The sequence below is a fragment of the Myotis nattereri genome (assembly GCF_964212035.1).
Source record: "Myotis nattereri genome assembly, chromosome: 14".
Classification (NCBI taxonomy): domain Eukaryota; kingdom Metazoa; phylum Chordata; class Mammalia; order Chiroptera; family Vespertilionidae; genus Myotis; species Myotis nattereri.
Window position 1 is genome coordinate 36,117,393 of NC_138089.1, and position 15,590 is coordinate 36,132,982.

Here is a 15,590-nt window from a genome sequence, read left to right on the forward strand (position 1 = left end):
ACAATGGATACATTTTAAGCCTAACAGACCAGGTCCCCCACCCCAAGCTCACTGGGCATAAACAAGCCTGGGAAAAGTGGAAAACGCAGTGTGAAAAAACATTCTGACTTAGATAACAAACCAACTGTGAGCCACAACTGCACCTCACCTGTGACTAGTACAGGGTTATCAGCCACTAAAAAATAACCAATGGCCCGGCTGGCATGGCTCAGTGGTTGAGCTTCAACCTATGAACCAGGAGGTCATGATTCAATTCCCGGTCAGGGCACATGTCCTGGTTGTGGGCTGCATCTCCAGTAGGGGGCATGCATGAGGCAGCCAATCAATGATTCTCTCTCATCGTTGATGTTTCTATCTCTCTCTTCCTCTACCTTCCTCCTTGAAATCAATAAAAAAATATTAAACAAAAAACAAATGGTTTGAAAAAGATGCCTTTAGACTCATGCTGATAAGTAATAAATAACAAATAACTAAATGCTTACAAATCTGTTCTATTCAATTCATATGCAGAAGTGAACCAATTAGTCACTACTCTCTAATGACCCAATTGCTAGATCCCCATGCTGTCCCCTCCAATATGTACCTAAACTGCAACTTCACTTGCCCTCAATTACCCAGTGTCCCACCTGCTTATGTCAGATCCCTCCCCCAACCCCCCCACCCCCAACCACCAACAAATCCCCGACCCACTTTGGCCTCTCTTCCTTTTCTCCCAACATTACTCTGCAGAGCAAATGGATCTTCCACTTGGTGCTATAAACCAAGTTCAGTCCCAAAGCCAATGGACATCTGCCATATTGAACGTAACTCCCCAACATAAAAGTCTTCAAAGTTTTCAACATACACAGCTTTTTGGCTGCCACTGTTAGTTACCACAAATGGAATACAAACATGCTGAAAATTCCCAGTAACACTGTACCCTGCAATCACAACTTCTTAAGCTGTAACAGTGGTTTTCAAACTGAGGGTTTTTACAGCTACCATAGGAAATAAAAGGTTAATAGGAAGTATACAGTCATTTCATAGGAAATAAAAGGTTAATAGGAAGTATACAGTCATTTCAAAAGTTTCTATTGCTCTTTTAAAGACCAAAACACTCTTGGCATTTTCAACCTTTAGAGGCTTTTGGAGTCATGATGGGCAGAGTCTTTTATATGTGATTTAAGAACACTGAATCATCTTTGAATCAAACACTGTCAGACCCCTTTTAGATCTCATTTATATGTTTGCTGCTAAATGGCTAAAGATAAAAAATTAGCAAGTAACTCCACAGAATACAAATGTCCTTCAGGAAGGAATACTGAAATCTTGTTGGAATGCAAAATATTGAAAAACATAGATATAAAATAAGCACCATTTTGAACCTTCCTATGAAAAACTACTCTTGCTATATCTAAAATATAATTTCAAAAGCCTTTTGCAGTAATAATTATAAATCTATTAAAATATGCTGTAGAATATTTTAATATTCTAATTTTAATATTCAGAAAGTAACATGGTGGAGGGTAAATGAAAATTTGAAAACAACACATGCTTACCTTCTTTATGACGGTTGAAGAGAATGCTCTGCGTTTTCAGAATTAAAATTATATTCTCTGGATCTGGTCCATCCACTATTTTTGCTGATTTGGTACATAAAAATTCATATGCTTTATTTACTTTCTCAAACATATCCTGTATGTAACCAGAGATAATTAACTTTTAATTTGGAACATTTCAAATCAAAACTGAGATGAACACAGCTAGTTTGTATTTTACCAATAACTTCTTCAGTTATTATTTTTTTGTTTTATTCTGTTTTACATGAAGGTATTCATTCCAACTGTAATCTAACTGGTATACTTTTAAGGTGAAATCCACCCCCTTACCCCCAGCCCCTTTCAAATAGCTATTCAATGATGTCAATATAATTTACTAAAAATGTCTTCCTCGGTGGTTTACACCATAAATACGATATTAAACTGCTATATACTAGAGATAGTTCCTAAATTATTATAAAAATAAAAATAAAATAAAATAAAAATAAGTATAAGAACTACTATTTATTGAGTACTATATTGCAGGCCCTTTGCTAAGTGCTTTACATACATTATCTCATTTAATACTTAAAACAGTCATGTGAACAAAATCCCTAAGTTGCTAGTCTCAAGGGTAGTGCTTTTGGTAAACTAAGGGAGGACCATTCATGCAGAAAACATGGGCTTGAAGTTAAACACACCCTGGGTGTTATATTATGAGGCATATTCTGACACAGAGGATGAATATATCTATTTTCTGTCTAAAACAGTAACTGAGTAAAAGAAAGTCAATCCCAAAAGCCCTAATTCCATAGGTAGTACATACTCTTCCTTCTGGATTCTTGTCAGGGTGGTACTTTTGTGCAAGTCTGAAGTAAGCTTTTCTGATCTTGCTCTCATCGTGCCTGTTAAATAGGAAAATTGTTTTATGAATACAGTAAGGTGCAAGAAAAAATATTTACGCAATCACCTAAAATGGTACTTTAAGAACCTTATTTTACTGTATATGATAATATATATGGTGTCAAATCAAACCCAGTTAAATTTAAGATTATCCTTTCTTTTCACATAAAAGATAAAACCTACATTTTTCCTCTATAACAGTGGTTCTCAACCTTCCTAATGCCGTGACCCTTTAATGCAGTTCCTCATGTTGTGGTGACCCCCAATTTCATTGTTACAAATTGAACATAATTAAAGCATAGTGATTAATCACAAAAACAATATGTAATTATATGTGTGTTTTTTTCCAATGGTTGTAGGCTACCCTTGTGAAAGGTTGTTCAACCCCTAGAGGGGTTGCTACCTATAGGTTGAGAACCGCTGCTCTATAAGGTTATCATTCACTTATAATTACAAAACAGCATTTGGGGTTTGAAGAAGAAATTGTTTTAAAATTTTCCAGAATATCACTTTGAACTCTATAATTCTGAGTCATTTTAACTATCAATCTTCCCCAAAATGTAGACATTCTATTTTATACTTAAGAAAATGTCTTTTAAACTATTTTTCTCTAACATATCTATTCTACTGTAAAATTTCACTGATAAAGTGAATCTGCAATCTTTCAAAGCATCTGTCATTTAGTGTCTCAGGCATCTATATATCTATATATATAAAAGCTTAAGTGACCATTCAACCGTTTAACCAGTAACTATGATGTGCACTGACCATGACGGGGCAAACTCTCAATGCAGGAGCAGAAATCACAGGCATGGAAACATGGAACAGACTGATGAATCTCAGAGTGAAGTGGGGAGGAGGGAAGGAGAGGGCGGAAAGAGATTAACCAAAGATCTTATATGCATACTAGAGACCCAGTACACAGATTGTGCACCCATGGGGTCCCTCGGCCTGGCCTGTGGAGATCAGGCTGAAACTGGCAATCCAACATCCCCCAGAGGGATCCTGGATTGCGAGAGGGCACAGGCCAGGCCAAGGAACCCCACACACCAGGCCTCTAGTATTGCTATAAAATCTCTTCCTCATGCATAACAGGAACTGCAAGACGAAGGGAGAAGATAATACTGAAAGTAACTCACGGTCCCTGTCCTTGAGGGAGATTAAGCACTTCATAAGCATCATCTATTGACATAGTAGGTGGCTTCTTTTCTACTTCCTTCTTCCAGGCATCAAGGGTATCTTTTAGAAGTTTAACCTTAAAGACAGAGGATTAAAATTTATATCTGTTAAAATAAAACTATTTCAGAATATAATTTGCAAGCCACAAAATCCTTGTGCTATATTTCTTTAAACTGACATTTCTAGACTATCCAATTAACAGCTTTCTGAAATACAAATAACCAAAACACTGTTGAATAGTAAGATATTTGTCTCAGGACTATATATTTTTAAAATATATTTTTATTGATTTTTTTTTTTTTTTGAGAGAGAATGGGTGAAGGAGAGGGAGGAGAAAGAGAGAGGGGAAAACATTGATGAGAAAAACTGATCAGCTGCCTCCTGCTTGCCCCCTACTGGGAATCAAGCCTGAAACTTGGGCATGTATAGAAATCTCAATAATACATGAAAAGATTGAGATTTTGAGAGATAGCTACATGTTTCTCAGTTATTAAGTGATGGAGCTGGACTCAAACCTAGGTCTGACTAAAAAGTCCATACTTTTTCAACTATCTCAAGTTGAATCCAGAACAAGTAGCAGAATCTACATGCCTTCATGTGGTCAGAGCACTATAAAGAGGCAGTGCCTGGTGGCACAAATGGTAACTGTTCTGAAACCTTTTGATGGTAAAGATAATGGTATACCCTCTGCCACAATAATAATCCAACATGGTGGCCAGGCCTACTTTATTCCAGGCTTCAGGCAGATATCCAAGGGCTCACACTGGAGGGGTCCCAAGGGCACTGTGGACAGGCAGGCAGTAGATACTACTATACAAACAAGTATGTCACACATACTGCCTCAGATGTGCTGTGTATCTTATGTAAATTCTCACATAGTCTCCTGACTACCACATGAGATAGTTGCTATTATAAGTATCAGTAGTACTACTGCCTAAGGCCAAACTGAGACTCAGTCCCACACCACCTTACTCTGACATCTGTGAACTTAATCTGCTCTAGAGACAAGCTTCCACCAAGTTAATATAGTATATAATCGTGTAATATACATGAAATTAAGTTTATTTCGTTTCTGTCACAGAAGTTTAAGATTATAAAAATCCTAATACTCCCTCAAAAAAAAATCTTTCAGTTTGGTGTGTACCTAAATCTTTCAGTTTGGTGAACTACCCTTTACATGGTGCTTAGAGTAAGAGGAAATACTTCAGGAAGCCATTATCCTTCTAGCATTGACAGAAGAAATACCCAGAAATGATTAGAGGCTATTTTTTATACTTTAAGAAGGCACAAATTAATCTGCTAACTTACCGGATCTTTAATTGGCCAATCTGGAAATCGGAGTGTATCACAAAGTTGTTTGAGGTAATAAATATTACAAAATAGTTCATTTTCTAGTTGTGGATAGTTGATAACTGGGATGGGACAATATTGATAAAGTGCTCTCGTGTTACTCTGAAGCCGAGGTGTGAAATCAGCAAGATGGGCAGCGATCTTCTCTATCATGAGGCGCCTACAATTATAAAAACATCCAAGCATTATGAAAGGATTATTTGATTTTAAAGAAAAGGTTAAGATAGGTAATCATGGAAAATAATTACATGGACCTTCTTTAGAGTAACTCATTTGTTTAGAATATCCTGAGAATGTTATTCAGGGTATTTTAAACTTACATAAAAACTTTCAATGGATATAAACTTATTTGTAACTAGAGGCCCGGTGCACAAAAATTTGTGCACTGGGGGGGGCGGGGGGGGGGCAGTGGAAGGGTCCCTCAGCCTTGTCTGTGCCCTCTTGCAGTCTGGGACCCCTCAAGGGATGACCACTTGCTGGCTTAGGCCCGCTCCCCGGGGGATTGGGCCTAAGATGGCAAGCAGACATCCCTCTGGCAGCCCAGCAGCCCTCAGGGGATGTCCACTTGCCAGCGGGGAGCAGGCCTAAACTGCAGTCAAACATCCTTAGCGCTGCTGAGGAGGCAGGAGAGGCTCCCACCACCACTGCTGTACTAGCAGCCATCAGCCTGGCTTGTGGCTGAACAGAGCTCCTCCCATGTGAGAGCGCCCTGAACACCAGAGGGCAGCTCCTGCATTGAGCGTCTGCCCCGTTGGTCAGTGTGTGTCATAGTGACCAGTCATTCCCAGTCCTTCCTTCTGCTGTTAGGGTCAGTTTGCATATTACCCTGTTACTATATAGGATAGAGGCCTGGTGCACGGGTGGGGGCCGGCTGGTTTGCCCTGAAGGGTATCCTGGATCAGGGTGGGGGTCCCCACTGGGGTGCCTGGCCAGTCTGAGTGAGGGGCTGAGGGCCGTTTTCAGGCTGGCGGGTGACTGAAGCTCCCAACCTCTCCTTTTTTCCTTTTTTTCATTCTGGGATTTATTTACCTTCTATGGCTGTCACTGGAGCTGAGAGCCGGCTTTAGCTCTGAGGCTTGGCTCCAACTCTGAGACCTTGGCTGCTGAAAGCAGGTATCTGGGTTTGTTTGGCTTCTATAATTGAAACTCTGTTGCAACTCCAGCTCTGATGGCTGAAAGCAGGATTCTGGGGTTTGTTTAGCTTCTATAATTGCAACATAGTTTCTTAGAGTGCAAGCTCAGAGCCCAGCAGCAGCAGGCGGGGAACCTTGGCTTCCTCCTTCACTGGAGTAAGCAAGCCTCCTGTTCGCTTCAGCTGCCTGGCTGCCGGCTGCCATCCTGGTTGGCAGTTAATTTGCATATCTCGCTGATTAGCCAATGGAAAGGGTAGCGAAGTTATGGTTAATTACCATGTTTCTCTATTATTAGATAGGATGCCTACCTCAAAGAAGGCCACAGAAAGAAAGGCTGATATTACCAGTCCTTCCTATTATAAGTCATTGCTACTGAAAAATCAGTCATGAGATGGTCAAATGATAAGAAATCTGCATGCAGCACATGGGCATAGCCAGGGAACTCAATTAGCTATCATCCCAAAGAAGCTCACTGCTTGGTATTTACTTTAGTCAATTTAACCACATTTGGGATCTGGCCCTCAGCTAAGCAGAAACTTGATTTGATCAGTACTCAGAGAGTTACATTTTTCAGATGGAGGATGCATAATAATAAATTTCAGAAGAAAAACATTACATAGAAAAACTGTGTTGTAAACTTTATATTCCTATACATTTTTTTCCTAAAGAAAAATATGACAATCATACAGAATATATTCAAATTGGTGGCTAGCACATGCCAAGCCTATAGGTCAACCTATGGGAGGATACAAATGATAACCAGCAGGTGATACTGTGAGTGTGAAGTCAGCCAAAGGAGAGTGAATGACTGACTCAGAAGGTCAAATGGCATCCAGCTGAGAGGACTGAGTGATTCTCCAGAGGTGGCCTTGACACTGGAACTTTCAAGTGCCAAGTCTTTCCTGCACAAAACCTGTCTGAACACTACATCTGCTTCTGGGCTTCTCCTTTTTCTATGTTTCCATCAGCTTTTCCTATGGCATTCTCCTCCTAACAAGCATTGTTAGGAACCCTAATCTCCAGATTAACGTCAAAATGTTCTGGCTATGGAATCCTCATTCTAAAATGAATTTAGAATCTCTCTGGTATGGTTCATTTTATATGGGCACACTTTTTAATTAGTGGAGTACAGTTCTATTTCCAAATATCCAAGAACTGTGTTTTGATTATATCTGCACATATTCCATAAATATATATTAGTTCATTGCCTGAAATCGTACCAGTTCTACAAACTGACTTAAGAAGCACCAATGATAACAGGGTCTACACTTTTATACAAAGCTCTATTAAGGTCACAGTAATTTTGTCAAACATGTCAAAACTGATTTGATACCAATGACTGCTGTAGCTTTAGATTATGACACTAGTAAAAGCAGTTCTTTTAATAAGAGTCAAATGAGACAGCAAGGGGCAAAGATTCTGAGTATAAAATACAATCAACTGAGTACTTACCTCATTTCACTGCTCCAGATTGCTTCTGGTGTGTCAAATTCTCCAAGAAAAATCTCAGAAAACTTTTCAGACTCATAATTTTCTAAGTAACAAACCATTGCTTCTGGTAGGATGTGCCCAAGTATACTTCTTTGAAAAATGTCTTGTCCTTTCGACTTTAAAACAAAACAACATGTAGTCAGAAACAGTAAAGCTATCTTTCAATTTTTTGGCGAACATTTAAGAAAACTAGAAAAAATTGCTTTTGTGCTTTGGAAATTTAGATAGAAACATGGCAAAATGTGAAGTGAAATGTTTTTGGTTTAAAGTGGCTTGACAAGCTCCAAGGTGGAACTAACACCTCCAGCCCTGCAGGAGTCTTAACCTCCTCAGGTGCCAGGGCTGCCAACTGGCCTTTGGCCATGAATAATAGTGACGGACAACACAGAAAGATGTAAAAGAGATTAACATCAATTATTCTGTGTCACATTACTGACTGCCGTTCCCACCTGTACCTGCTGCTTGTTTTCAAAAACAAGTAAAATTAGTAAATCCAGAAAATCAAGATCTTAAAGCAGGGATGGGGAATATCGGGCCCTTGGGCCATACAAGGCCAACAAAATCATTTGGTCTGGCCCTGCCAAGGCTATAGGGGTGAGTTAATTAAATGTTTGACCAAATATATATATAGCAGGCTAATTTTTAAGTTGATAATTTTATACAGCCTGCAAGTGATGTTATAAATATCCACATGGCCCGTGGCAGAAAAAAAGGTTCCCCAACCCTGTCTAAATGAATCTGTTGACATGAAGGGTGGCTAGGACTTAGATGAAGAATTCCTATTCAAAGTAAGTATAGTTAACTATATTAAAAACCATATTTTCTGGCTGGCCAAATGGAGTCAGGGTAATGATCACACTTAATCATACCAAATTTTTAAACTATTTTTTTTGCCTGATGGAAATAAAATCCTAAAGACAATAAGAATTTCTCATATTTCCTCCTAGGCAAACTGAGGACATTTCATTTCTTTAGGATTTGGCAAAGACCCAGGGAAAAAACCCAGACATGGTTTTATCACTTAGTGCAAAGAAAAATTAGATTATGAATATTTTCAGGCCTTTTGCTAATAAAAGCCATAAATTTACTATCTGTTAAACTTTTAGATTGCTTGTTCTGTTCTTTACAATACTATTATTTAGTAATTCCTGTATCCAAAGTTCTGTTATAAAAAAAAACTTTTGTTGTAGTTATTCTAAATATTGTTAGGTGAAATGATATGCATAGTTTCTCATATAAAATTTGAAAACATATGAATAACTGCACCACAAAAAGGAATAATGCCCAAAATGCCTAAGGCTATATTAAGGTGGTGTCATTAGAAGCAATTTTTGAAAACACTTTTTATATTTTCATTTTCCATTTGTATAAAGTTGTGAAAATGACACTGGCATGGACATCACTTTAATATTATCAGAAAGACAGACTATTTCGTAGGGCTTCACTGGCTACTCTATAAAACATGCAGTTTGGTCTAGTGTCAAAGTGGTCTAACATTCCTTGGTTAGTCTCCTAAACAAATGGTCTGGTTTTGGTTTATTCTTATGCTCTTAAGAAAATCTGAAAACAAACGCTCCATGAAAAAAGCCTAACGAAATTTGAAACACACTTCAGTTATGTGTTGACAAAAATATCTCTGCAAATGTATATTTAAAGTTTCAGGTTGAATAAGTCATCTTTTTCTAGATTCCTTCTTTCCCTCCTCAGTAAAACTTGAAAGCGCCTAAAAAATTAAGTAGCTTTAAAAAAGAAATCACCACCCTGGAATCTGAACAAAAGGAAGTTTAAGTCATACTGAATGTTAATTGATATATGACTCTGGTATATAATGAACTATTTATGAAAATTAATCCAAATTTTACACAAAGGGAACAGATTACATTCACAGTGGTGTTACGTTATAATCCACATCTTCAATTCCCAATATTAAGTTTAATGGGCAACATTTATTCTCATTTAAAAAATATCAGCTTAGACTAATGTGATGTACCACAAGGGACTGTAAAAATGGACTAAAATAACACCTGCTCTCACGTGCTCCTAATCCAGTAAACATACACAGCTCAGGAAGCTTTGCTGCCAGAACGTCTTACCCCGTGTGAAACATGCATGCAGAGGATTCACATGGCTTACCTCCTCGGACTTGAAAGCCTGCTTGGCATGTGTGTACTTCAAAAATCTAGGGGAAAAGATTACTGATCAGACAGAAAAACTGATTTAGATTTAGTAATCTGAGTTTTTTTAAAGATGAGGTCTTTCTATATAAGTAAAAGCCGTAAAAGGCAACTTGTAAATCCAGGTCACCAAAATGTTTAATTTCTCATTAACACAAGAACTTACGTGAACAGAAAGGTTTTTAAACTACGGTCATATTAAGATTAGATAATAACGTGAAAAGTTATCCAATTTTTGAAATTATTTATTTTTATTGTATTTATTGAGAGGGAGAAGAAAAGAGAGAGGGAAACATCGACCTGTTTTTCCACCCATTCATGCATCCACTGGTTGCTTCCTTATGTGCTCTGACTGGGGACCGAACCTGCGACCTTGGCACATCAGGACAATGCTCTAATCAACTGAATTACCCACCAATAGCACAAAGTATCCAAATTTAAGAAAAAAAAATATATAAAATTGCATGCACAATAGGAATATGGTTACATTAAATATGTATATTAAAATATTAGGTGATAAAATTCTTATGTTAGATGTGATAAAAGTGGTAAGTGGTGTAATACTAAGTAGCTTTCCCCTATTTGTCTAATTTCTAAATTTTCAGACATATAAACTACTTTTATAATGAAAAGTTTAATGAAAGCAATGATGTACACACACACATATCAATCCATGTACAATTCAAACAATAATTTTAAATAGATTATCATTAGAGTTCTTACCGAGCCACAGGAAGCACATTGGAACCTGTATACATCATGATAAAGAAAAATACTCCACTAAGATAAAGACGAGGTAACTGTGGGTTATCTTGCACGATATGGTATAACAAAATAGCAACCTTCTCAACAAGGATAGGGTCAAAGGTCAGCAGTAGCTAAAAAAAGAAATAAAATGTTTTTGTTATTGGGTTGTAAAAAAATTGCAATATCATCATTCATTTTAGGTTTATGTATTTCTTGTACTGAGGTTACAGTTTCTTATATGCAGTAAGTTACAAAATAAAAATCCATGGGATTCGGTAAACTTGTCTATCAAATGTTACTAGTAAAAAAAAACAACAACTTAAAACAAGAATAAATACTAGCTCAGATTAGGAGGTCAAAGTTTTAGATTCAGATATGAGATTCTAAAAAGATTTGAAGATGATTCATTTCACAATAGTTAATGCAGAGATATAAAATATTAGAATTGATCAAAATTTATTCAGAAAAAGTCCAAATATGCCTGAAGCTGTCTTGTCATGATTATAGGTAAAATTGTTACTTGTGCAGGAATCTTATGACAAAAGAAAAAAGAAAAGCAGCTACTCTTTGGGTTATTTTCAGTTGAGTGGATGTGAAGCATCCCCCAAAGAAGACTTAAGAACTCAAGGAGCAGAGCAGAGAACGCCATCAGCAAAACAGCAGTAAACAAGAGATCTACAAAAGCAGGTAGAGGACAAGAGGGTAACCAAATATCAGTAGGTCTCTAGAAATCTGAGCTGGCAATACTAGCATCTGTGATCACAGTAATGAATAAAAAATAAAAATCATACAACGTTGCTAGAATAAATACTTGATAAAGAAATTTAGTAAGTTTTAGCTTAATAACAGTGGCATTTCAACTTTCTATAAACAATTACGTCCAAAGAATCCCCAATTTGATGTCAAATGTTATTAGTAAAAAAAATAAATTTAAAACAAAAGTACTAGCTCAGATTAGAGGTCAAAATTTTAAATTCAGATACGAGACTATTTAAATAGCTATGTCTTTAAGTAAATAATTTAAATTTCTCTGTATTTTGGTGTCTTACTTGTTCAAGAAGGTGTTTAGTACCATGACATATTTTTTCAAGGATAAAGCAAGATATAGTAACACAGGATTTTCCCTAGTGTTAGCAGTAGTTGTAACATAGGACTTGACAACACTTTTAACAAAATATGGGAATTAGCAGGCAAAATTCCAACGTATTTGAAATTGTGACTATACCAGAAGACATAGGACATTTACTGGTATCTTAGAGGCATCTAAGAGCAGTCTAAAAATTTTGAAGCTATATCCAATGGTAAAACTGGTGATTGCTCTTAAAATCAAATGAAGTACAAAAATCTGTACTAACTAATATAGATAATGTTCCTGAAAACTACTACTGCCTAAATGTGTTTAGCAAGATTAAGGTCTTCCAGAACACAGAAAATTAAAGAAAAACAAACAGCTTATCAAAAATATTTTTTAAACTCAGTATAAAAAAAATATAGGAGGCATATATTGTTAAAAGGAACTACTTTTATAATTAAAATTCTTCTTTTAAATAACTTTAATTATTTAGATATTACTGAAGATGTTTGGTTAATTAAAATAGATCTTTCCCCCAAAAAAGTTTCATGTTATACTGACCAAATCTGTTAAAATTTGTTTTTTAGTCATCTTTTCCAGGCCTGAAATTCAACAGCATTTGCATTTACTTCTTTCCTTTCAGTTTCATAGGTATTGGAAAAACTTTTGAGAGAGTTAGATTTTCCGGTACTGTCCTTCACCTACATGCCAAGAGGTTCCAGAATAGAAAACAAAAACCTCTCCCACCAGCTCACACATACAGCGCAGTCCTCTTGGCTGGGGGATGGGGAGGTGGTGGAACAGAAGGAACAGTAACTGCAGTGCACTTTCACTTAAGCATTTGAACAGAAATGTCCACAACAGAAAAGCCCACAGCAAACCATAGTACATCACCTTTAAGTTATTACAGTGGTGTGACTATAAGAATGGATAATAACTGAAACCTTTTGAGATAATTCTGGAGTCTAGAGTCTTCCCATATTTACATTCTTGGATACACAATCTCCCACAGTTTATTTAGAACATCAATTCAATTAGCAGTAAGTGTGAAGTAAATGTAATTCAGGGTTCAGGCTTTTTGAAAATGGAATAAACTATGAAGGAACAATGAGTGGGGCTCCTCGTAAAATTAAATAAGAAAAATGATTCTTAAAATAGTATTCCTAATTTGGTAACAGAAGAGTAACTCACCTGAATAATATGGGGAAGGCAAGCATTGTCTGAGAGCAGTCTTTTCACTCTGGGTAAAGGCCGAATGATGGCATTATCTTGGTCTCTAGAAAATATTTTCTAAGGTCAACTTTTAATATTTTCATTAAAATTTATATGATCAGAGCATATGACATTCTACTAGGCATGAAGCATATTACCTTACTTTTTTTGTTAATGAAGACTAAGCTCTCATACAGCTGGGAACATGATTAGGTATTTTGGTTTAAATCTATTTGGCTGCTTAATATGACTTCATTTCCTTCCATAAGATTTCCTTGAAAAACAGTACCCTAGAAGAGCCAGAGACTCTTATTTATTATTTAATTGATTAAACTTGGTGTTGTCTAACACTGTCAGTGGAGATTCCCCCCCAAAGGGCATATCAAACTATGTCACATAAATTTAAACCATTTACCTACTCTCAGTACTTTCCAAGTAAAGCCTTAATTCAATGCTACATTATTCTATTATTTATGTCACTTTAAGTCTGATCTGAATTTTAAAGAGAACTGGAACATGAAAGCCTCAAGTGTTATAAAAATGACAGTTCCTCAATAATTTCCATCACAAATATCTGTAGCATAATAAAATAAAATGATGTACATGCAAATATTTTATAAAGATTAAAATGTCTCATTCAAGGGTCATAATTATGATTATTACTGGATAACAAAGTCTCACCTTCACTCGTCAGGTGGGGCAAGATGTGAGCCTAGACCAGGGGTGGGCAAACTTTTTGACTCGAAGGCCACAATGGGTTCTTAAACTGGACCAGAGGGCCGGAACAAAAGCATGGATGGAGTGTTTGTGTGAACTAATACATGTTAACACTGCTGCTGGTGAAGGAGCGGAGGGGAGAGCAAGAGAACCCTCCGCTCTTTCGGCTCCGCGGGCCGGATAGAACAGCCGAATGGACCGAATCCGGCCCGTGGGCCGTAGTTTGCCCACGGCTGGCCTAGACTCATGTTCCTGTACCAGGAGTGGCTAACCTGACAGGTCAGGAGCTGGCACCTAACTGTCTACAGACTGCAGTGTGCTTATTTCAACAGTTTATACCTGATTCATATGAATGGCAACTGTTACTATTGCTAGAAGGCAGCTAGCAAGCCTCAGTATCATTATTTGTAGTCTCTCAGAGAAAGATGTTTTTAGCTATTTTACCAATATAATTTACAAATTATTTCTTTATATCTTTTTTTTAAAAAGCTCCAAAATTTAAAGCAGCATTCTCCCAAGGCCACAAATGGAATACCATTGCTTAAATCACCAAAGTACTCCCATGCCATCACAGAGGAAGCATTTTTACAAATGGGGAGAAGATGATTAAGAGTCCCTGGTAACCATGGAAATGTTCAATTACATTTTACCTGCTTGGAAAATATCCACACATTGTGATCAACATGTTCAATATGAGGGTAGCAAGGTCAGTTTCATTTAGCACAGCCTGTCCACTGGCTAACAGACACCACTTAAGCTGAGGGATTGCCTGTAGTGGTCGCCATCCATCCATTCCTTGAGCCCAGCATCTGGTCTTTGCATTTAACATTCCTTTGGTCCACAGTTCTTGCATCTAAATGAAAGCAAGACATCATTATTACAGACAAACAAAGCAAAATGAAAGGGTTTGCAAATGCTTTCTATTTTATAGTAAATACATACTAAACTATGAAATAAACATATAAGTTCACTATTCAAGATTAACAGTAAACTTTTGTAGACAGGCCTTTAGGAACTCAAATTTGGCTACTAATAAGAAAATAACCATTTAGCTGGTCAGCCAGTGAGTATAAAGAAACACTGGAAAAAATTAAAACAGTAGGCAGAGTGTAAAATGACCAAATTATGCAAACAAAAGGCATGGTGTTCTATAAAACTCTTTGGCTAAATTCTCAGCCTGGGAGGCTAAGGAGGGGAGGGCAGGATCAAACATCAGCAGTTGTGAAGATAGAAACTGCCTTTGGACTATACAGGCAATTTTTAATAAATTTCAGGCTGCATATTAAAACATCTATTCATACAAAAAAGCTTTGTAGTATAACATAATTATCAAGGTAACAACTGTTACATAAAGTTCATTAAAAGTCTGAGTGCTACCTCCATTAACAACTGCTTTTAAACACTAAAGTTTGAAGACATCATTTAGTGCGTGCGTGCGTGTGCGTGTGCGTGTGCGTGTGCGTGTGTGTGTTTCTCTAGAAATGCAAACCATCCCATCCTTCATGTGGAAATGGAAAGGCAGAGCCCTTGGAGCTGAAGACACTAATTCAAATTATAGCGTTAAAATATTCCAATATCTCTGTGTGTGCTAAGCACAGGGAAATAAGAAAGGCTATGACTTTCATGAAAAATTTCTCTGAGATACATACCTCATGAAATCCATACGGGCCACTCCTTTCTTTGTCTGCACTGCCAAAGTACCATTCCTTTTCACTCTCTCTTTCCATATCTGGAGCAGCTTCAATTACATTGCTCTAAGTTTTAAAATAATTTAGTTATTTTTTTAGACAGAAATTTAAGGGGGTAGTTGTCATAAAAAGTTACATAGTACTAATTTTTTGGGTTTTATTCCTTTAAAAATTCACCTAAATTTTTAAGAGACCTTATTTTAAGAGGTAAGGGTTAAATGCCTAGCCTAATAGTCCAAAAAAAGTGACTTGCTTTCTAAGAACATTAGAAGTAAATGGGTTCTACATTCACTTGAAAATCTAAGCTAAATTCAAAGATATCTACATTCCTGATGGTCCTTTATAAACTCCCAGAGCACTAAAATTTTAATAGCAAAGAACACTGCAAATAGCTATAAAAATAAACA

The 15,590-nt window shown here is 36.8% G+C and overlaps 1 protein-coding gene across 1 annotated transcript in view; it reads right to left on the bottom strand.

Annotated features, from left to right (window-relative positions):
- The window catches only part of DNAJC13 (DnaJ heat shock protein family (Hsp40) member C13), a 115,083-nt gene that overhangs the window by 34,389 nt on the left and 65,104 nt on the right, over nucleotides 1-15,590 (bottom strand). Inside the window, exons 28-37 of the mRNA XM_081105920.1 lie at nucleotides 15,145-15,249; nucleotides 14,146-14,348; nucleotides 12,758-12,842; nucleotides 10,471-10,625; nucleotides 9,707-9,752; nucleotides 7,535-7,689; nucleotides 4,908-5,109; nucleotides 3,560-3,675; nucleotides 2,344-2,422; nucleotides 1,539-1,674 (exon numbers count right to left, since the gene is read on the bottom strand). Of these exons, the coding sequence (XP_080962046.1) occupies nucleotides 1,539-1,674; nucleotides 2,344-2,422; nucleotides 3,560-3,675; nucleotides 4,908-5,109; nucleotides 7,535-7,689; nucleotides 9,707-9,752; nucleotides 10,471-10,625; nucleotides 12,758-12,842; nucleotides 14,146-14,348; nucleotides 15,145-15,249 (1,282 nt within the window). The remainder of the gene's footprint in view (nucleotides 1-1,538; nucleotides 1,675-2,343; nucleotides 2,423-3,559; nucleotides 3,676-4,907; nucleotides 5,110-7,534; nucleotides 7,690-9,706; nucleotides 9,753-10,470; nucleotides 10,626-12,757; nucleotides 12,843-14,145; nucleotides 14,349-15,144; nucleotides 15,250-15,590) is intronic.